Source organism: Galleria mellonella, unplaced genomic scaffold (assembly GCF_026898425.1).
Source record: "Galleria mellonella isolate WM207_F2 unplaced genomic scaffold, CSIRO_AGI_GalMel_v1 utg352, whole genome shotgun sequence".
Classification (NCBI taxonomy): Eukaryota; Metazoa; Arthropoda; class Insecta; order Lepidoptera; family Pyralidae; genus Galleria; species Galleria mellonella.
In genome coordinates this window covers 8512610-8535416 of record NW_026442084.1, presented here as the reverse complement: position 1 = coordinate 8535416, position 22807 = coordinate 8512610, and the positions used below count along the sequence as shown (strand labels likewise).

Sequence of the window (22807 nt, the reverse complement as noted above, 5' to 3'; positions counted from 1 at the left end):
TAACCCTTTCAGACCCAAGATTTTATATTTTCGTGTTTTGGAGCCAAGCCATCTTGCCGGCACGCACGAGACTACTGTACCGCTAAAATGATTTCTTATTGGCTGGTTTAGAGTCTCACTATCATGTTATTTCAGCTTCGTGAGTAAAAATTAATTGCGCGCGGTTTTAGAATTTTTTAATGTTACAACTCACGCCCGTATCGTTCAGGTCTGAAAGGGATAAAACTAAACTGTTAAACCGATTTTGATAAAATGCCTGCAAGACCAATCTGTAAATATATCCTTTTGGATAAAAAAAAATATTATACAAATTTGTTTTAGAACTAGCTGAAGTTATGACGTAACAAATATTAAATATATAACAAAAATACTTTTTTACCGATTTTAAAAAGTATTTTTGAAGTCGGTTAATAAATCCGAGTTTTTTTTAATGGGTGGTAATGGTATGGTAACCCCGATTGCGCTAACGGGATACGCTTGCGGAGCACCAGTGAAGGGTGATAGATGAGAATGAAAACAGGCCAGTTAGCCCATCATGATAAATTCATCAGGAATTAACCATGATAGTTTCCAGGGGGAACCGCGAGGAGGTCGACCTGGTTGGGTATATTGTTAGCAATGGGATTCTCAGTCTCCATTACTAACAATCCCTTTCCCCCCAATAAATTCGAGTAATCACAATTAAAATTGTGACTTAACTATTTTTCTGTCGTTATTCATAATGCATTGGTTGTAAAACCACCGCCATACGTAGACCAGAATAGATTTGAGAATAAATAAATAAAAGTATGTTTAATATTATTTGTATAATATATATTTAATTATACAATATTGCATCACACTTCAACGATACGTGTCTATTGATGGGTAGTCAATGTACAACTTCTATACAAATTACACTTTGAAATTCAAAACAAATGTTTCAAGTAGGTAGCTATACAATTCAGGTAGTGTACCTGATGAAATGTTCGAGAAAGAATAGTTATCTTTCGTAAAATTAATACTCGTACCTGCTAAAATTAAACAAGTCTTTTATCACTTTCTTTCAAATTGGGCAAAATGAGAAATAATTTCAATAACTAAAACTATTTTTTCTTTTTAGAAATTGGACGTTTTTTTTTATGTACGAAATACTAAATGAAAACTTGTAAATGCTTTAAACAGTCTAAAAACTTGTTCGTTGCACTGAAATTATATTTGTGAGTATATGCTGTGAACTGCAATCACAGACGAGATAATCAGAGATACAATGACTGTTTGTAGTCCACATTTAGTTGATATAAAGCTTCTGATTACCTCGAAACGAAATACAAGTTTGAATATATTTGATTATTTATTAACTCTATAACTCTTGCTTTACAAATAGTCCCACAGGCATTGATTGTCTCGGTGTTGTATGAGTTATTTATAGGGCGAAATCACAAAATCAGGAGTGTTCTTCATGTGAACTTAAACATTATTCATTTTAAATGTAAATGACTATAAATATTTGGGAGAAAATGTTCAATTTCACATACTAATATGGCCTAAGTAACTACGTGAGGCGAGCATAGACTTTCTATACTAACACGGCACGTTCAGATGTTAATATTCGATTTTTGATAAGTGTTTTTGATAAATTAACACTTTTTTAGAAGGATGCTGCTGATTTCAAAAACAATAATCATACATTTAGCTTTCACATATAGTTGTTTATGCAGACAAAGTTCAATAAAGCATACGGCTTACCAGATGATAAGCGGCGACCTCAGAACATCACTTGTGCCTTTTTTATCTCTTGCAACAAAAAGAAACTGCAACATCACGCAATAGTTTAATTACTTTCCTCTTCAAAGCGAAACATCTAACTATTTCATACATCATTCTGAATATTTTATATTTAAATATGTACTCGGATAAATACATATTTAAGTTTATATACATATTTGTCAATAATGTAACGTTTTGTATTATTTACATAATTGCCTATTAAAGTTTGATAGCTTTGTATTTACACTCGCCGTTCAATTTTGAACTAAATTTGTTTATTTTTTTGTTAATTTTTAATCCAAGAACTACAGTCACGTTAAATACAGTATGTTACTAGTTGTAAAACTCTCAGTTGTTTAAATTCAGAAAGATTGTGGATAATCAAATTTACATCAAGATAAATACGAAATAAGTGATATAACATGAAGAACAGTCTAAACCGGTGTTTCCCAACGTGAGGCCCACGCCCCACATGGGGCAATTTGATAGTTAAGGGGGCAATTAAAAATGGACTCGAAGCGATTTTAACCATTTTGCTCCGGGCCATTCAAATGCAATGCTACCAGTAGATATCGGTACTAAATAAAACAAAAAAAAAATGTTAAAAATGCTGTAAATATTTATTAGGTATAATTTTGTTTGACGTTACCAAAATATCAACTGGGCGATTAGAGTCGTCAAGTAAACTTTGTCGGGAAAAATTATGTATGGGGCCATAAAAATTTTAGAAATGTTCAAGTGGGGCATGGCACGAAAAAGGTTGGGAAACACTGGTCTAAACAATGAACTAGCTGAAATAACTACCAGTATTTCAGTTGCTCTGATTTATTTTTGTTATGATACCACGAGAGATTATGAGAATTTATTGAGAACAATTGTGGATTAACACTTGTAAACATTTTTCGCATGGCAACGATTCGTGGACATTGTTTTGTAATGGTATGTATGTATGTAACTCAGACACTTCTTATATCACTAACCAGAGCTGAAAAATTAAATAAATTCACACTATAGTTCTGAATATTGGTAGAGGCCAAGGTATATCTATATGTACCACCTATATTTGATTCGTAAATATACATCTATCACATAATATTACGCTACAAACTAAATAAAATCTTCAATATACATAATAAATAATTTTCTAAAATTAATAGGTACATCAAATCCAACATCAATTCACTCATTAGCTTCGAAATTGTTGTAATAAGAGGCGCCTGGTCACAACAGTTTTGAGAAAAATGTATTGGGTGCTGCCATCCGCGCTGGGTCCAGTAGACGAGGGTACGACGTTCCCAGGAACGGTCTGAAAGCAGCTCTGCTTGCGTCTTCCCCGGGACTGTTAGTGGCTTCCTGTGTGGACTCGTCCTGTGTGTCCAAAGACGAGTCGCCATTGTTAGAATTTACAGCACCTAAATGCAACTTTCTCGTGTGTTTCTTAAGATCGAAATTTCTGCAGAAACCTTTTGCGCATATATTACACGTAAACGGCTTTCTTTCGTTGTGCGTGTGCATATGGAAGGTCAGATTGTATATCTGGTGGAATGCTTTATTGCAAATATTGCATTTGTAGGCCTTTTCACCGCTGTGCGTTAATCTATGGTTCTTGTAGTTGCCTTTCTGATGGAAGCCTTTGCCACAGAATTCGCAAACAAACGGTTTGTATCCGGCGTGGATTCGCGCGTGAGTGTTCAGCGTTGATGATCTGTTAAACGCTTTTCCACATGTCAGGCATTTGTGAGGCTTTTCCGATGTATGTATGATCTTATGCCTGCACAGTGTGGACGCTTGTCGGAATCCCTTGCCACATATTTTACATACGAACGGCCTCGCTCCAGTGTGCACCGGCATATGCCGAGTCAGATTATAGTGAGCGTTGAAGACCTTCCCACAGTCGCCACAAGCGAAACTCTTGTTCTTTGCCGGAGATGGTGTTGGCCCTGTAGTGGATGATACAGCATGATCGGCTGCTGGCTGCCTAGGACTTGGAGGTCTTTGGACGGGGGACGATGGCGCCGGCGGTGGCCTCGGCATATGTAGTTGGTGAGCATAAGTTAAGGATACTAAGTCGGGACTATAATACAGTAGAGGGTAATGAGAAACCAGCTGTCGTCTAGCGGAAGGTATGTACTGTTTGAATGCGGAGTCCAATAGCTGGGCTCCGTATGAGAGGAACCCTGGCGGAGGGGGAGGTTCTGGTGACACAGATTTCTTTCGGTCTGGTTCCATTAGTCTCGCTATAGAGAAGTTGAGCACTGGTGCAGGAGTGTCTGGGGATTTGGCCCGGTCGGGGGATGACTCCCGCGGGCCGTCTGCTCGCCCGCTCGACTGGAATGGCTGCATCTTGGGGTTGTATTACATCTGCAACAAGGGAATTTATAAAATGTTTGTAGTATATAAATTAAGTAGAGCTGTGTGAATACAGTTAATAGGAACAAAACATTGATTAAAATTCTGATATAAATGAGTATATTTAACCTTTATCTAATCTTAAAGTCCATGAAAACCATAGATGAAAACGTAAAAATAAATAAATACGCTAAAACAATTAAGTAACTATACTAAGATATAAGCTTGGCGTGAATTTACTGGGTACAGAGGAATAACATTTGAGTCCTCAGGAATGGCAACGCATGGGAGGTGTCTTGAGCGAAACAGTATACTCTGTTATGTCCATGGTACTGCTTATGTTTATAGGCGACGGTTACCATTTTCTATCAGGTGGGCCGTCAGCTTGTTTGCCATTCTAAGTTGTATAACAAAAAAAGCTTTTCCTGCGATGTTAGTGGAATAAATACCAAAAATAATTTATTGCACAAGAACAATAATACTGACACAATAATGGGACAAATATGTCAGAGAATGCACTGGTTTTGTCTTCAGACTAAAACTTAAATAAGCATTGCCTATACATACACGACTAAGGGAACTTAATATCTGAGAAATGGACAGTAGCGTCCCTCTTAAAACATTACCAAAGCCTAACTGCGTTTGTCAACTCGCCTGCCGAGCAAAGCAAACCTACCGGCAAACCCTCACTCATGAGGGAGGTTTTTTTTTTGGTGGATGAAAATGGAATGGTAACCCCACTTGCGCTAATGGGATACGCTGGGCATCAGTGAAGGGTGATCGATGAAAATGAAAACAGGCCAGGTAGCCCATCATGATGAATTCATCAGGAATTAACCATGATTGTTTCCAGGGGGAACCACGAGGAGGTCGACCTTGTTGGGTATATTGCTAGCAATGGGATTTTTAGTCTCCATTACTAACAATCCCTTTCCCCCCACATGAGGGAGGTTAATGTTCGACAGTGGACAGTTAATGACCGATGGGGATATTTTTGTTCCTTTAATTTTGAATAAACTTTTGTAAGACATTTTTTACAAATGGGTCATTCCATTTGAAATCGTATAATCGGCTAAGCTGACCCATTTTAGATTTTAGTGTAACTTTGAGGGACTCTTCTCTAGGGTTCCTAAGAATGAAATTTACACGAATTTGATTTTTATAAGCGCTTGATACCGCGCATTTAAATAAAATCTTCAAAATATCGATTTTTTTTAGTTTAATTAATTTTTCCTCAAAGTTTTTTCTTTTTGAAGATTATCCCATTATTGAACCGTAATTCTTAGGTGAATAGATAGTAGTTTAAGTATACCAAATAATAATTTGCTCAACAAATACCTACCATTAGCGACAGCGTGCTGAAAATGAGTGTTTTTTAGTCATTTTTCGTGAATTTTAAGGGACTCTAGTGTCTTAACTGTTTGGAGTTAACAACTTCTGGTCGGCAGGAATTAAGTACACATAACATTATTTTTAGACGATTTTAAATGGAATGACTCAAATGCCCAAGTCTATGTAGCATTCACAGATCTATATAGCACTTTATCTGTCATAGCGCGACTTTTCTCTGTTATCCTACATTTTTTTTATTTTTTATTCTCTTATCTAACTTGTTCTTCCTCACGTTTTGATGTTTACGAATCTGATCTACCCGGAAAACAATATTTTCACCATAATTGTCTGTAACCCCCGCTTTACATCTCCCATGGTACTATAGATTTATGGATGTGGGCGTGACAGCGGTGCGGTACACAGATCGAGAGGCTGTGTTGTGCTTGTTTTAAGTAAATTGGAAAGCAGAGCGAAGCGTTGTGTTTGACGCGGTACCCTTTTTGATTCGGTGAAACGTTCGCGCGCTATTGTATGCAAATCGTTTACAAACGTCGTGCGACGTGCGGTCTGTCTATGGATTTTTCATGTGGAATTGAAACACCCTCCCTGTTTGAATGCCTCTGGGATATGGTTTTTGTAATTAATGAAAATAAATATATTGCTTATTTCATTTGTCAACTTCGTAAGTTCTCGTTTATAATATTCTAGAGCGATTCGAACAATTGTAGACTTTTGCAGAGCATATCAGAATCTGATATAAGTAACTGAAAGTAAGTCTAGCGATGTCTCTGGTTATTATGTAATTTGTAAGTGGATGGAAATGGAATCCTAATAGTACTAGTGAGGGATGATAGGTGAGGACACAATGAGGTCAAATAATGATTTACCAGAGGGAGACTTTGTACAAAAGTCGATTGCTTGGGTACCTCTGTCCCATTCGTGTTTCAACCGTGAAGCAGTTGTGTTTGCATGGCTGTGTTTTGGTTTGAAGGGTGGGATATGGCGTGAATTTACTGGGTACAGAGGAATAACACCTGAGTCCTCAGGAATGGCAACATATGGGGGGTATCATGGGCGAAACAGTATACTCTGTTATGTCTATGTTACTATAGGCGACGGTTACCATTTTACATCAGGTGGGCCGTCAGCTTGTTTGCCATTCTAAGTTGTATAAAAAAAAATGACCTTGACAGTATGATTTTTATATATTTTCATATAAACATCGAAAAGAAAGTATTTTTTTCTCTCGATTTCGTTAAATTTGCACCAAATCAGAGAAATGCCCGATACCGCAAAATTGCTTTCCGTCTGTCGTGTCTGTATTATGCATTGTTGTCTGCAGTCACGGTCGTTAGCGTTAGAATCCTTTACAAATCAACGCATAACCACTTTAGACCCCCAATTCTTAAAACAAAGTCACAGCAAGAGGGTTGATTGCAGCAGCAATTAAACGGGCACAATAGTCCCCTCGGTGCAGGGTTAACACGCGAAATATGCTCGTGCGGTCGCGAATGGGTTTAAAACGTATGTAAGATGAATTGAAATTCAAATATATGACTATATTAAAACAAATTATGAAAGAATTTTTTGCTATGATCTAACGCTAGTTCTGAATCAATTTTATTAATTATTATTTCAATTAATAGTGTTAAATTGATTGATTGAATTGATAAATGATTGATTGGTCACAAATTGAATTAATTTTTTATTTATTTATTTATTTATTCATCAGTACAAATATGTGTACATGGCGGACTTAATGCTAAAAGCATTCTCTCCCAGTCAACCGTAGGGAAGTGTCAGAATACTCGAATGCGGTACTACTAATTATTGATATACATACATACTAAAATTACATATATAAACGAATAAATATATATGAATAACAAATATACTTACACATATATGATATATACTATATTATACACGAATTTGGGAATAATATAAAGCACTTACTGCTCGGATAAAGTAAGAAAGTGAACGTGAACGCTTTTTTTGAAAGACGGTTTAGTCGGTAGTCTCTTAATGGCATCAGGAAGCGCGTTACTAATTTTTTTTTTGAGGAATAAAATATTATTTAATTATTTCTTAATTTTGACATTTTATTTTATAAATTTATTAATGTTGACACTTCTATGTCATTGGTTTTGTAATTTAATTACTTTATAGATTAAATTTGACATTGTTTGTGTAGATTTTACTTATTAACGGCCTATAGTGTGTCCAATACACTCGTACGTATACGTACTACATCTCTACTACGTGTACCTACATCCTCTGTAACCTATAGGCATTATTCTATAATAATAAATAAATAAAAATAAAAAAGTGAGTGTTTCAAACACCATGTATCATTAATACATGGTGTTTGAAACACTCACTTTGATAGTTCGTAGCTATGATAAAGAGGAAGACCGAGGAATAACTACATGGGACAGATAAAGGAAACATTAGGTGTCATGTCGTATAGGGAGATTAAGGATATGGCCTGGGATAGAGCTGGCTGGAAGAGGATGCATGAATTACTTGCAATGACAAGAGGAAACTCTTAAATAAAAAGAGAAGAGCTATGATAAAGATGGAGTAATGCGCCCGGCTTTGCTTATGGTGTACAATGGTGGGACACCAATGTAGGTTACTACTACATATTTAGTTTCAAACCACATAAAAACTTGCTCTAAAATTACGCATAAACCAATTAAAAGAATCGAACAACTTATACATCGTTTTTTTTTTCAAGTAGCCACTCAGAGTGGCGGATACCATCAAGCCCGCGACGGCCAGGTGCTGGCAGAGCTCTGTTGTGCCAACAATGCCCGCTCGAGTTCCCTAACACAACGGAGAGTATTATTGTTTTGTTCGCTTTATATCGAGCAATCGACCGTTGGCTGTAATTAACAATTGGGAATTGTTCCGTGACCCCGTTGGCTTAGTTGTGAGTGTGGTAGCTTTCTACACGGTCGCAAGTTCAATTCCCGTACTGGGATATTTGTGTAGCTTTGGATTGGTAGAAGAAATCGTATCTAGTTCAGTCGAGATATTTTGATAGGTGTTTTTTGGGTTGATGGGTGAAAATGGAATGGTTACCCCGTTCGCGCCATCGGTATACACCGACGAGGCACCAGTGGTAGATGATAGGTGAGAATGAATGCAGGTCAGTTGGCTCACCATGATGGATTCGACAAAAATTAACCATGATGGTTTTAAGAGGAACCGCGAGAAAGTCGACCTGGTTGGGTATATTGCTAGCAATGGGATTCTCAGTCTCCATTACTAATAACCACTTTCCCCCCTTACGATTAGGGTTAAAATTAACTGTAATTCAATATCTTATTATTGAGCAGTCAAACTGTCCCCGGATATCTTCAATAATAGTAATTGTTACTATTTGCAATTATTTGCATGTTTGCATTGTTTGCATGGCAACGTATGAGAGATGCTAGCATGAGCGTGTCATAGTATATTACGTGATTTCCATGGTATTAATTTCCATACTTTATTGGATGGACCGTCAACTTGTTTGCTTTTTAATATATCACAAAAAAATGTCCACATTTGACGAAGATATCGCATACAAATACACACAAAACAGAAATATAGACAAATCGAGAATCACTTAAAAAATCGTTTATAGAAGTACATATTCGTGAGTACTCGTAGTTTAGCTCTCTGTCTATACCGTACAGGGCAAATAGCGTGATTTTATGATGTATATAGACATTTTTATTCACTAAAAGCCTATTCAATGTCCATTCAAGCCTATCCAATGTCCATCACATTACCAAAGTGAACTCCTTTCACACAGAGGGCGCTATCGTCGCAATCTAATCACACCAATCAGTGTAAAAGCCACACTAAGCAACACGTTATCGACAAGCGATCGCATCTAATCCGATACAGCAACGAGATAATAGATTAAGCAGGTTTAAATCACTTAATAACATCACAACAAAGAAAATTCTACTTAAACCCCACAAACTTAAAGTCGAATATTAAATAGCTGAAAATGAAATTATCCGAAATGATACTTCATCTAAGCATCCGTAGGGTTATTTCTCTGTATGCAAATAAAAAGCGACCTTTTAACTATTAATGTTTGGGTGCAAATTGAATTGACGCATTCTTCGTAAAGTGATAGCACGACGGTCAAGCCATTGTGAATCTTAATGCAATGAAAATAGATGTTGTTTGTACGTTTTAGGTAGATAATAAGATGTCAAGATTATGGGAGGGTGACGTAGGGGCGAAAGATCGGGAGATTACTCGGATATTAGTGTTATTAGCTGTTAGAATATTAGGTGCACGCGTACTTAACACGCTGACGAGGTAGACAGCTCTAAGTGGATCGCTGATGACGCGCTTCGCGGTGAATTTATGATATTAAAAGAATAAACACGACAGAATGTTTCTGGAAGAAATGTATGTAGGTTTTTTTTATGCAACTTAGAATGGCAAACAGGCTGACGACCCGCCTGATGGTAAGTGGTAACCGTCGCTTATAGACATGAGCAGTACTATGGACATAACAGAGTATACTGTTTCACCCATGATACCCCCCGTGCGTTGCCATTTTTTAGGACTCAAGTGTTATTCCTCTGTACCCTGTAAATTCACTGCCATATCTTACACTTTAAACCGAAACACAGCCATACATACACAACTGCTTTACGGTCGAAACACGAATGGGACAGAGGTGCCCAGGCAATCGACTTTTGTACAAAGTCTCCCTCTGGTGAAATTGAGAAGCAGACACCTGAGAGGTGATGAAAAATAAATAATATACGGAATTCCCGTATCGTTACTAACCAACCGTATAAATATTAATACTGTTAGGGTTCCGCGCAAAAACATGGAAAAACCCCGCATTTTATACGAGTATGTCTGTTGTATTTTAAAGAACGACTTGAAATGCCCGCCTGTGATTCTGTTTCTCACTAATTCATACTATATGTTTATTTAATTACAGTTTTATACTATATATTTTAAATTTTATGATCTGATACTGCTTAAGTTAAACTTTTTGAAAAAAGCAACAGTTGAGTTTCTTGCCCGTTCTTTTTGGCTAAAATTGCGTTCCGAATGAGCGGTAATGAAAAAATGACTAAGTACCTATTCAAAAATGCTTAAATCTTAGTTTACTTGAATAAATAGATATATATTTCTTTCTTTCTTTCAACCTACACAAATTAGTATTGTGTTAAAGGTAATGACACGAATTTCTATGCCGCGTACTGTATACGGGAAGAACTCCGATGAGATTTACAATTTTAAATTACTTACTTTTTTTTTATACAACTTAGAATGGCAAACAACCTGACGGCCCACCTGATGGAAAGTGGTAACCGTCGCCTATAGACATGAGCAGTACCATGGACATAACAGAGTATACTGATTCGCCCATGATACCCCCCATGCGTTGCCATTCCTGACGACTCAGGTGTTATTCCTCTGTACCCTGTAAATTCACGCCATATCCCACCCTTCAAACCAAAACACAGCCATGCAAACACAACTGCTTCATGGTTGAAACACAAATGAGACAGAGGTACCCAAGCAAACGACTTTTGTACAAAGTCTCCCTCTGGTAAATTACATTCGAATATGCTATCGAAATAAATATATTGTTGATTTGTAGCTACAAACATTGTCGTTTATAATATGTAGTTAAACAAAGAGAATAAAAGACAATAAAAAAAGGGATGCAAAAAAAGTAATTAAAAGATTGTTAGAAAATTGAGTATAATTTTTATAACTGTACGGAACACTCGGCTTAAAATTTCGACTCGCCTTCACCGAGACTTTTCAATCGTAACCACTTGAGATATTTAGAACCTCTTAAAAAAAAAAACGTAATAATATAATTTTTCGATCATTGTCATGGGCAAAAACTCAAAATAATGTCTCGATACCATTTTTTTCCGTTCCATAAAATCACAAAGCGTAAATCGCAATTGGAGTCACTCATCGCATCACGACATCTGTCAACTCAAGACATCATTACCGACCCATTTGACGGAATCGAACCGACGACTGTTCCGGACACCCGTCACCGATAATCCACCCTAAACGCCCTCTCTCTCTCGCACGCTGCGAATTAATACAACTATCTCTGTCGGAATCCCATAATCCCAAGTTGGAAATAAAGGTCATTACGGTCGACTTATTTACGGAGACCCCCGAATGTTAAATTTTCGTTAAGCATTCGGGGATCGCGTATTCTGGTCCTCGTTTTCTTGTACGAGCTATACATAGAGATTGCTTCTGAATTATTTTGCGGCTTATAATTGAAAAGCTGTTATGAAAAGCGTAAACAGTTTATTACCAAATAATTTGTTCTCGATTGGGGCACGGACAGATTAACAAATGTTACGAGCGGAAATATAAATAATAACATAATGATTTTGTGAAATCAGTTGCATTCTATAAATGTTTGATTTGATATCGATCGATCGATCAATGGGGTTCATATAAGAGGTTGAGATAAGAGGTATTTTTAAGCGACTCTCAAAAAAAGAAGATTTTCAATTGGTCTCGTTTTTGTTTTTGTAACTATGTCATATAATACATCACCAATTTTGCATTATTCATTTAATTTTGTAATGAATATGATGTGTTTCACGCAGTGTAGGACGACCAGTCATCAGAAGGAGTGACGACCTCAAATGTATTGCAAGGAGTCAGTGGATGTAGGTGGCTCAGGACCGTTCTTTATGGCAGTCTATGGAGGAGGCCTATGCCCAGCAGTGGACGGAATGTATGTCTGAAATGAAATGATTTCAAACACCAAACTTCAATAAAATCAAAAAACATAAATCACCAGAATTAAAAAGTACAACGACAACGGCAAGGTACAGGATTTTTTTTGAGATTTTTTTTTAATAAAATTAGCCACCACTTATCCACTGTTAATATAGCTTTCAATAGATAAAATTTATTTTTTTAATTCTATTACCTAAGTATTTTTAAGTATTTTTTATGTTTACACCTATCCGTTACAAACAAGAAATTTGCTCCTGACCTGAACGTCCGGTGTAACCTGGTCGATATGTCAAGTTAACCGTATATATACATGTATTAAAAGTAATATATATTAAAATGGCCACCTTTGGCTTTTATACAGGCTTTTAATTTGTCTGGCCACGAATCTATGGATTTACACACTGTTTCCAAGGGAAATTTTGCCACTGTTTACTCCAAAGATTTTTTAAGAGACTCAATGTCACCGTGTCGTTTAGAGCAGGCCATGTCCTCTAAAACTGACCACAATTTGAAGTCTAAAAGGTTGAGATCTGGGCTAGATGAGGGCCAGTCTTCAGCTTTTATAAAGTCCGGAACGTTGGTTTCAAGCCAGGCTTGGATAGTTCATGTCTTGTGATACGGTGCAGAGCCCTGCTAGTAAGTCCACGGTGTATTGTTAAAAAGTGTATTGCTAAGAGGTTTCAGAGCACGATCCAAGACTGTATCGTGATACACTTTGGCTGAAGTTTTCATTCCTTTTTCACAAAAATGTAGTTTTGTGACTCCTTGATAAGACACGCCCCACCAAACCATCACTGACGCATGATGATGACCACGTTGTACCTTTCCGACCACTTGGGCAGCTTCTTTGGAACTGACATACTTACAGATTATAGAACTTTATCAAAATTGCTTCGGTAATTTAGTTTTGCATCAAATTAACTAGTTTTACCACATTTGAAGTCAATTCTTTTGTGTTTTTGTGTGTTTTGTCGCTTTCTTTCAAATTGAGAATTTATCGCAAAAGAAAACAAAAGACAAATAGCTAAAATAGGTTTGACGTTTTTATGGTTATATTATGTTTTATGGTTGTATGGAATAAGGTGGTTAGTTTAGTAAGGAAAAATAAAAATAGGTGAATCATTAGCAAAGACCGAGAAACACGCACAAAATATTTACACTCGAATTAAAACCCTTTTTTTTTGGTCGGAAACAGGAATCTCTGTCCCCGTATTCTGTAACCAAATATAAGATTAATCTTCCAAATAGCTCAATATTCTATTATCCCGCGTGTTTCCTTGCACTTTCTGCAGTGAAAGTGTCCATTGTGAGGCGGCACGGCTCACTGGTAATGTTTACTGGTTTATACACATAAATGCAATAATCCTTCGGTCTGTCGGTGCGTCCGTGCGCGTTTCCGACGGATGCGGGAAGTTTGGTGGGATTTTTTGCAGATTATGTGAGTGGATACAGATACGGTTGCCAATTGTGACACTTTCACTGGATTTAGTGCGGAATTAAACGGGTTTTGTGTCGCTATATTTGAAGTGTTGGATTTGTATAATTATTTTAACATGGGCTACAAAAAAGTAGGATCGAATCGATTTTTTTTCCGAAGTCTTTTGAATATTTATATGTATAGACGTATGTTTATTGAATTATTTCTTTTTAGATTTTAATCTATAGATTTTAATATAGTTTACAGTTTCCAATTTATTATTTTACATGCAAGTATTAATGTATATTTATAATTTTATATTTACACTGATTTGTAAATACCTATATGTATATCACCAAAGGGAGACTTTGTACAAAAGTAAATTGCTTGGGTACCTCTGACCTATTCGTGTTTCTACTATGAAACAGTTGTGTTTGCATGGCTGTGTTTCGGTTTGAAGGGTGGGATATGGCGTGAATTTACAGAGTACAGAGGAATAACACCTGAGTCCTCAGGAATGACAACGCATGGGGAGTATCATGGGCGAAACAGTATACTCTGCTATATCCACGGTACTGCTCATGTGTATAGGCGACGGTTACCACTTTCCATCAGGTGGGCCGTCAGCTTGTTTGACATTCTAAGTTGTATAAAAAAAAAGCACCTACATATATCAGCCATTTTTCTGTAGGTGAATGTACAATTATGCTGACTGGCAGACTACATTCATTAGGTTAGAGATAAAGTTAATATTATTAGTTATAATGTAAAAAAAATATTCTTCCCAAAAACTATTCGTAATGTGAACCAACACGGGAGTAAAGTAAACCCTATCGATTGTAAAGAACATCCAAATGAATTTAGAATTGCAGAAATTATTGCCTTGCAGGTGAACTGAGAATGTTCTCCTGTGTGAAGACGCTTAAAAATATCCAATAATAACATAATTATCATATAAACATTTATTTTTTTATACCACTGATGTGGCAAACAAGCATATGGCCCACATAATTGTAAGAGGTTACCGTAGCCTATGAATGCCTGCAATACCAGAGGTATTACGCGCACGTTGCCGATCCTGAAGAAACCTCTTTACTCCCCTTTTGAAGAACCCCATGCTGTAGTCTCTTCGAAAAACCTGGACAGGGAACTTATTCCATAAATATCTATTATGAGATGTAAATAATAAATTTTATTTATTTACTAGCTTTTATCCTCGACTTCACCTGCCGATCGACCAAAATATATTCCCTGTTTAAACAACTATTAAAAGTAACTTACTTCCTTCTCCATATAGAGACACTATAAGTATACCAAATCTCACAGTGATTGGTTAAGCCATTATAATAATATAAATAAAGCCTTTATTCTCTGATCACAATTTTATTTTAACTTACATACTACTTATTACTGAGCTAGCTTACTAACAACCATTATGTTGGTCAGGTTGTCTGTCGACATAGGCCTTCCCCAATTGCTTCCACTTTCCTCTATCCCTGGCTGACTTTCCCCATCCTTTAGGTTAATCGTCTTCCCATCTTTTGATTTGCCCTCCTCGTTTTCTTTTCCCATTTCTAGGATACCATTCTATTACATCCTTCGTCCATTTTTCTTTGTTGGTTCTCATTATATGTCCAGTCCAATTCCATTTAAGTTTTCTTATTTTTTGTTACACGTCACTGATCTTTGTTCTTTTTCTTATTTTTGAAGTTGTCCATCGATCTCTTAGGTTAAGCGGTTAAGAGGCAACAAATAAGAACATTTTCTCATAATATTAGTAAGAAATTAAGTCCTGCTTGTGAATTTAAAGTACATAATTGAAACAGAAACCAAAAAACCAATATCACACCCATTACCGTTCGAGTTACAAACGGTAAATCGACTCTGTTAGCAATCAGACAACAAACAACTTGTGTTGACTTAGTCCTAACATTTTCAATTAATCCAATCGTTGAACGCACGCAATCCCGTGTCACCGCACAATAGTCGCGGGGGAATGGGACCGTCACCAATTATGTGGTGCAAATATTTGCCCTGCGGCTTCCTCCTCGTCCGTTTATACTAGTCCACGTCTCCGGGTGTCAACTGATTTACTATCATTTATTAATTACTAATCTTCTACTATCGGGGGGAAAGGGATTGTTAGTAATGGAGACTGAAAATCCCATTGCTAGCAATATGTATACCCAACCAGGTCGATCTCCTCGCGGTTTCCCCTGGAAACTATCATGGTTAATTCCTGACGAATTCATCATGATGGGCTAACTGGCCTGTTTTCATTCTCATCTATCACCCTTCACTGGTGCTCCGCCAGCGTATCCCGTTAGCGCAGGCGGGATTACTATACCATTTTCACCCATGAAAAAAACCTACTATCTTTATTTACTACATAGTATAAAACAAAGTCGCTGTCGCTGTCTATCCGTCCCTATGTATGCTTATATCTTTATAACTAAGCGATTTTTTTTAATAGATAGAGTGATTCAAGAGGAAGGTTTATATGCATAATACATGCATAATATAGTAGAGAAATACTGATGTGCACCCGTGCGAAGCCGGGGCGGGTCGCTAGTTTATTATAAATGCTAAATGTTGTGAGAATATCTGGATCTATATTTGTTACTCTTTCATACAAAAACTATTCTAAATATAAACTCTGTCCTATTCGTGTTTCCACCGTGAAGAATGGCAGTGTTTCGGTTTGAAGGTTGGGATATGGCAGTGAATTTACAGGGTACACAGGAATAACACCTGAGTCCTCAGAAATGACAACCCATGGGGAGTATCATGGGCGAAACAGTATACTCTGTTATGTCCATGGTACTGCTCATGTCTATAGGCGACGGTTACCACTTTCCATCAGGTGGGCCGTCAGCTTGTTTGCCATTATAAGTTGTATAAAAAAAAAACATAGTCTTCCCCTTCAAGGGGGTTTTTGCCAGTAGTGGGTTCGTTTGGTAGACAAATTGGCAATCGTAGTTAGACTTTGGTAGTATTTTAAGAGGTACGTTGCTGTCCATCCCTCATTCTCCCTTAGTCACGACATCCACGGAAAAGGAAAGTATGACCTACTCTATGTCGGAACAATACGGCAACAAGGTGGCTGATAGAAAAATGTTTTTACTCAGTTAATGAATATTTTAAACATTTTAAAGCTTAAATATGTGACTCGATTAATTTATTATTAATATGTAAATATGTTAACATTTATATAATATGACGATATAAGTAAATATGCGACATTCGGTTTTGTTTTGTGTTCGTAGTATAGCATAGTAGCGCAATTAAATAAATTGTGTACGCCAGACTCCGGTGAAAAGTGAAAACAGGGGGCAAACGAGCATGTGTAAACCATATTTGAATATTTAAATATTATGTACCATCCTTTATACCACTTTTCAAACAAAATAAAGATATTTGTATTAACATTGTAATGCAAAATTGATAGGTATAATCTAGACATTAATGGGTGAGAGAGTAAGAACTTTTTCAGTTATTACCTACCTTCTTTTTGAGTTCACTTAATAGTTTTATTTTTTGAAAAATCACATTGACAGATCCATCCAATGTTGCTATTAATTAAGTTTAGTTTTCTACTATTTCACTGTTATCCATAAATATTCCTTGCACCTGATTATTGCTATTCCACGATAATTTCAAAGTGTAACCCCACAGCTGGGTATTTTTTAATAATTTAAAAGGGTGTGAATTTAGTATATAATCCTGTTATATGAGGTAATCAATGAGAATTCACCTGAGTGAGTCGGGTGCCCTCCCATTGTCGGAGGTGTGAGTGCACAATGCTGTCGTACTGGGGCGGGAATCAGTAAACTCTATGACACAAAGTACACCGTTATAAAAGGGTCTGTCACGTACAACATACCTCATGGGTCACACAGACGCGCCCTCACTAATAGCTAATAATTCCTTCCTACCTTAATTCATGTTACATCTAAATGTGATTTTAGCTATTTAACGTCTGCTTCCCATAGTTTATGTATTTTATAAATTCATCAAATTATGATTGGTTGCATTCTGAGTTTTGATTTTATTTACAACTCTATTTATATAAAAAGGTATTCAAATTGACATAACTGTTAGTTTTCTATGGATTTTTTTTTTAATTTGGAATTTGAAATGGCTTCCTTAACGGATAGATAGATATATAATTTATTTGCATTACTTACGGCACATAAATAACAATAGATATAGATACATACGCAAAAAAGAGTACAAATACGAAAAAAAAAACAAAAGGAAAATACATAAGTAATTTAATTTTTTATACCTTTATGTATATATTTTAATCTGTATTTATGTTATTGTGTTTCACTTAAATTATTAAATTGTCACTATATATATTTTTATGTCTCTGGTACAATAAATAGTTAAATAAATAAATAAATATTTTTTTATTTCATAACGAAAAGTGGCAATCGTTCCTTATGGGCTTAATTAGGGCCATGGATATTACAAAATATACTGTAATGTCCATAGTTCCTTTTTAAGTTGCCAATCTCGAGGGCTAAGATGTTATATCTATATTGATACCCTATATTTTCACGACTGTATCTCTTCAAACTGAAATACAGTTCATTCGTGTTTCTACCGTGAAGCAACTATGTTTGCATGGCTGTTTCGGTTTGAAGGGTGGGATATGGCGTGAATTTACAGGGTACAGAGGAATAACATCTGAGTCCTTAAGAACGGCAACGCATGGGAGGTATCATGGGCTAAATAGTATACTCTGTTATGTCCATGGTACTGCTCATGTCTATAGGCGACGGTTACCACTTTCCATCAGGTGGGCCGTCAGCTTGCTTGCCATTCTAAGTTGTATAAAAAAAAATACAGTTGCACAACTATATAGATATAGGTACTAGTGATCCGGCCCAGCTTCGCACGCGCAGATACAATGTTCTAAAGTAAAAGGTATATTGTCTTTTTACTCGCTGATAATGTAGCTTTCTGAAGGCAAAAGATAGTTTAAAAACGGTTGAGTTATTCTTGAATTAATCTATTATAAACAAACAATCAAATCTTGTCTCTTTATATTATTAGTATAGACTAGCAGCCCGTCCCGGCGACGCGCGGGTGGACATTTTTACATTTTAGAAAGTGGCCATTAAGGCTGCATACGCGACGGAAGCTTAAAAAATGGAGTAACTTCTCCCGTTTTCCCAACATTTCGCTTCACTGCTCTGCTCCTATTAATCGTAGCATGATGAAAAGTATACTATAACCTGTCCAGGAGTATGAAGAATAATTGTACCAAGCTTCGTTAAAATCCGTCGAGTAGTTTTTGTTTCTATAACGAACATACAGACAGGCAGACAGACAAAAATTTTACCGATTGCATTTTTGTCATCAGTATCGATCACTAATCACCCGCTGATAGTTATTTTGGAAATATATTTCATGTACAGAGTTGACCTCTCTACAGATTTATTATAAGTATAGATAAACACAACTGCTGGGCGACAGAAACAAGAGTGCGATAGTGGTAGGTACCTAAGCAAACTTCTATCTAGCTGTACAAATCCGGGCCGGAATACTAGTTGATAATATAATAAAAATAACACCAATACGAAGAATACTAATATTTTTAGTATTGTAGGTTTCCTATTATGTAAAATTATACTAAATTTTGTTGTATTATTTTTTCATTGTGATTATTTCTTGTAATTGTTTGTATTTATAATAAGTTTACTATTGTAATCTTTTGGAGGAAACAATAAGGAGTATTTATCTATCTATTTGTAACCTAATTCTACAATTTTGCTGCTTGACTGGACACGTATGGGGGGAAAGGGATTGTTGGCAATGGAGTTTGACAATCCTATTGCTAGCAATATGCCCTATTAGGTCGTTCTCCATGTGGTTCCCCCTGGTAACCATCGTGAACAATTCTTGTTGAATTCGTCATGATGGGCTAACTGACCTGTTTCATCCTCACCTATCATCCTTCACTGGTGCCCCGCCGGTGTATACCGATAGCACCATTCCATTATCATCCACTAAAAAAAAAAAAACTAGACACGTATTATTATAAACTGTTTAAATCAAATTAAAGAATTACAATCGATAATGTAACTACTTTAACTCTTCTAATTTTTTGTAATCTACCAAATATATCTACGTTGGTGTAATTAGTAACGTATTTAGTATTCTACTCTGCTTCAAAGCTACTATATATACTCTCTACTCTACCCGTGTGCACTAGACTCTAATGAGTGCTCGTAAGGAATGCCATCGATCCGGATGTATTGAACGTAGATTCCTATTTCCACTGATGAAACACGAAGGGAGTACGAATTCATTGTAGATATTTATTATCAAATAGATGTGACCAATAACGTATTACCTAAGCCCTTTCTATACCTAAATATAGTATGATTGTATAATACAGGGTGTATCTATATATGTCGATCGTGATATTGCTGTCACAGGGCCGTATCTAGACCCATGTTTAAGGTAGGGCAAAAGATTTTTTGGTAGGGCAGAAGCAATAATTAAGTGATTTCGAAAAGTGAATTTGTCTATTTTTCTTTGGGCCTTTCATCTCAAGGTAGGGCATTAGGGATTAGGCATTGCACTCCCCCATAACTACGGCCATATGCTGTCATAAACAAACATCAACAATAACAATACAATGACAATTAGAAAATACAATTAAACTATAGTAGCATAACGTACAGATCGAAATAGACCTATACATAAAGCTACAAAAGGCGATCTTATCGCTAGGGCAATCTTTTACAGACAATCTTCGTTTAATCCGTTAAACGGTTGTTTACAACAGACAGAATGGATAACAGGTAGGTGGCGCAAGAGTGAATTAATGATTTTTATATGCATAAAATATAAAATCTGTGTTACACAAAATAATATTATACAAAAAAACAAGCATGTAGTTCGTCTAATGCTAAACGGTCACTGTAACCAATGACGCCTGCAACACTGTGCAGACCCTGAAGGAACTTTAATATACCCATTTTGAAGAACTTCATACTTTAGTCTCTAGGGAAATCCTAGGAAATTATGCCGGGATAAACTCCTTTGAAACAGCACTATACGCGACCTAAATGAATAAATAAATGGTCGCGTACAGTGCGGTTTCAAAGGTTCAAGGTTCAAGCGTGTGAGGATGAATTCCCTGTCGATGGCAAACGGTGCGATGATAAAACATATATTGCATAACCCATACTTTGATAATGCTTGTATGTTTAAATTTGAAATTGAATTACTTCATAACTTTTACTTCCGACTTGGTCCGTATGACCAATGCCTGTATAAATACCAAATACCATAATGATTGGTTAAACTGTTAAGGAGCTAAGAGATAACAAACAAACTCACTTTCAAATTTATAATATTAGTAAAGATTTTAAGAAGTACTGTCGTCGTTTTTCCAGAAGACTACAGCATGGGTTTCTTCAAAAGAGGGGTAAAAAGGTTTCTTCAGGGCCAGCAACGCGCGCGTAATACCCCTGGTATTGCAGGCGTTCATTGGCTACGGTAACCCACCAGAGGGAGACTTTGTACAAAAGTGGATTGCTTGGGTATCTCTGTCCCATTCGTGTTTTTACCGTGAAGCAGTTGTGTTTGCATGGCTGTGTTTCGGTTTAAAGTGTGAGATATGGCGTGACTTGACAGGGTACAGAGGAATAACATCTGAGTCCTCAGGAATGGCAACGCATGGGGGGTATCATTGGCGAAACAGTATACTCTGTTATGTCCATGGTACTACTCATGCCTATAGACGACGTTACCATTTTCCATCAGGTAGGCCATCAATTTGTTTGCCATCCTAAGTTGTATAAAAAAAACATATCTATTTATGGAATTTATTTTTATATATGTATGTATGAAAGAAAGGTTGCTCCCCCGAACAGGCAACTGCAGTGTAGGACAGAGAGTCCCCCACTAGAAGGAGTGGCGACATCAAATTCATTCCATAGAGTCAATGAAATAATGATTTTATGTATGTATGTTCATGAAATTGAACAACCGGTGAAAGGTCAGACAATGTTACAAGTAGAAACCGAAATCAGGATAGAACCCCAGCCTAAACTTCGGAGTCGTACCTATTTTTTGAAAACGATTCATGATGTCTTGCTTCGTACTTCGGAGAACACAAAGTCGCTGTTTTTTTTTCTTTGATGGGTGAAAATGGAATGGTAACCCCGCCTGCGCTAACGGGTTACGCTGGCGGAACACCAGTGAAGGGTGATCGATGAGAATGAAAACAGGCCAGTTTGCCCGTCCTGACGAATTCAATTAGAATTAGCCACGATGGTTTCCAGGGGGAACCGCGTGGAGGTCGACCTGACAGGGTATATTGCTAGCAATGGAACTGATAGCTCGCATTACTAACAATCCCTTCCCCCCCATAGTCGCTGTTTAGTCATGGCAATTCGGAGATATTAAACGCACTAGCAACTGGTAACATCAGGCGCCAGCCTCTCGTATACCTATTGTTTAGTTCAACAATGTCTTTTACTCTCTAAACATCTCTCAAAACGCATTCCTAAATGAAGTAGGTTGAGTTTCTTAATGGATGCAAATGGAATCAGTAGGCAACGTTGGCTGTGCGTAAATAGTAGTAAAAAAATTAGCAAGTTACTTGAACCATTGCGATGAACTCAATAGGAATTGGGCCTTTGTCTCTTCCAATTAAAGAACGTTTATATAAAACGTAAACAAGCAGTTCATTGAATTAAAAAAATATATATATATTATAAAGTAGCTATGTATCTTTTATGATGTATTTCTATCGATATTGATATTTTATTGTGTGATCTTCAAGATGGTTGCATATAATAATTTTCCAGTTTTGTCAATTAAAAGGTAGTGCCAACTCTTAAGCAGTCTTAAGGAGTCTTAGGTACCTAACATAGTGATAACTTGCTATGCGATAGGAATTAATAACAGTAGTTTAATAAATAAATAGTTGGATTTTCGCTTGTAACAGACATACGTTTCGTTACACGCTCTAGAGAGGTATATAAAGGTAGCGTAGGTATATAATAAATTCTCAGCAGACCAACCTGTTGTCCGCCGACCTCAGCGCCTTGTATCCATCACTGTCAAAAAACAAAACTAGTCTTTGGTCAACTGCCACTAAATGAGCATCGGCACTCGCGAAAACCGAATACGGCCAAGATGGCCGTTCGCCGTTCCAAATTCAAAATTGGTGTG

General features: G+C 36.6%; 1 protein-coding gene across 1 annotated transcript; it reads right to left on the bottom strand.

Annotated features, from left to right (window-relative positions):
* Positions 1-791: 791 nt before the first annotated feature.
* Positions 792-22807, bottom strand: LOC113510434 (fez family zinc finger protein erm-like). The gene is made up of 2 exons (XM_052897161.1): positions 22657-22807; positions 792-4110 (listed from the first exon to the last, which is right to left on the bottom strand). Exon 2 carries the CDS (start codon positions 4090-4092, stop codon positions 2971-2973), a length of 1122 nt encoding a protein of 373 aa, XP_052753121.1. The 5' UTR covers positions 4093-4110; positions 22657-22807; the 3' UTR covers positions 792-2970.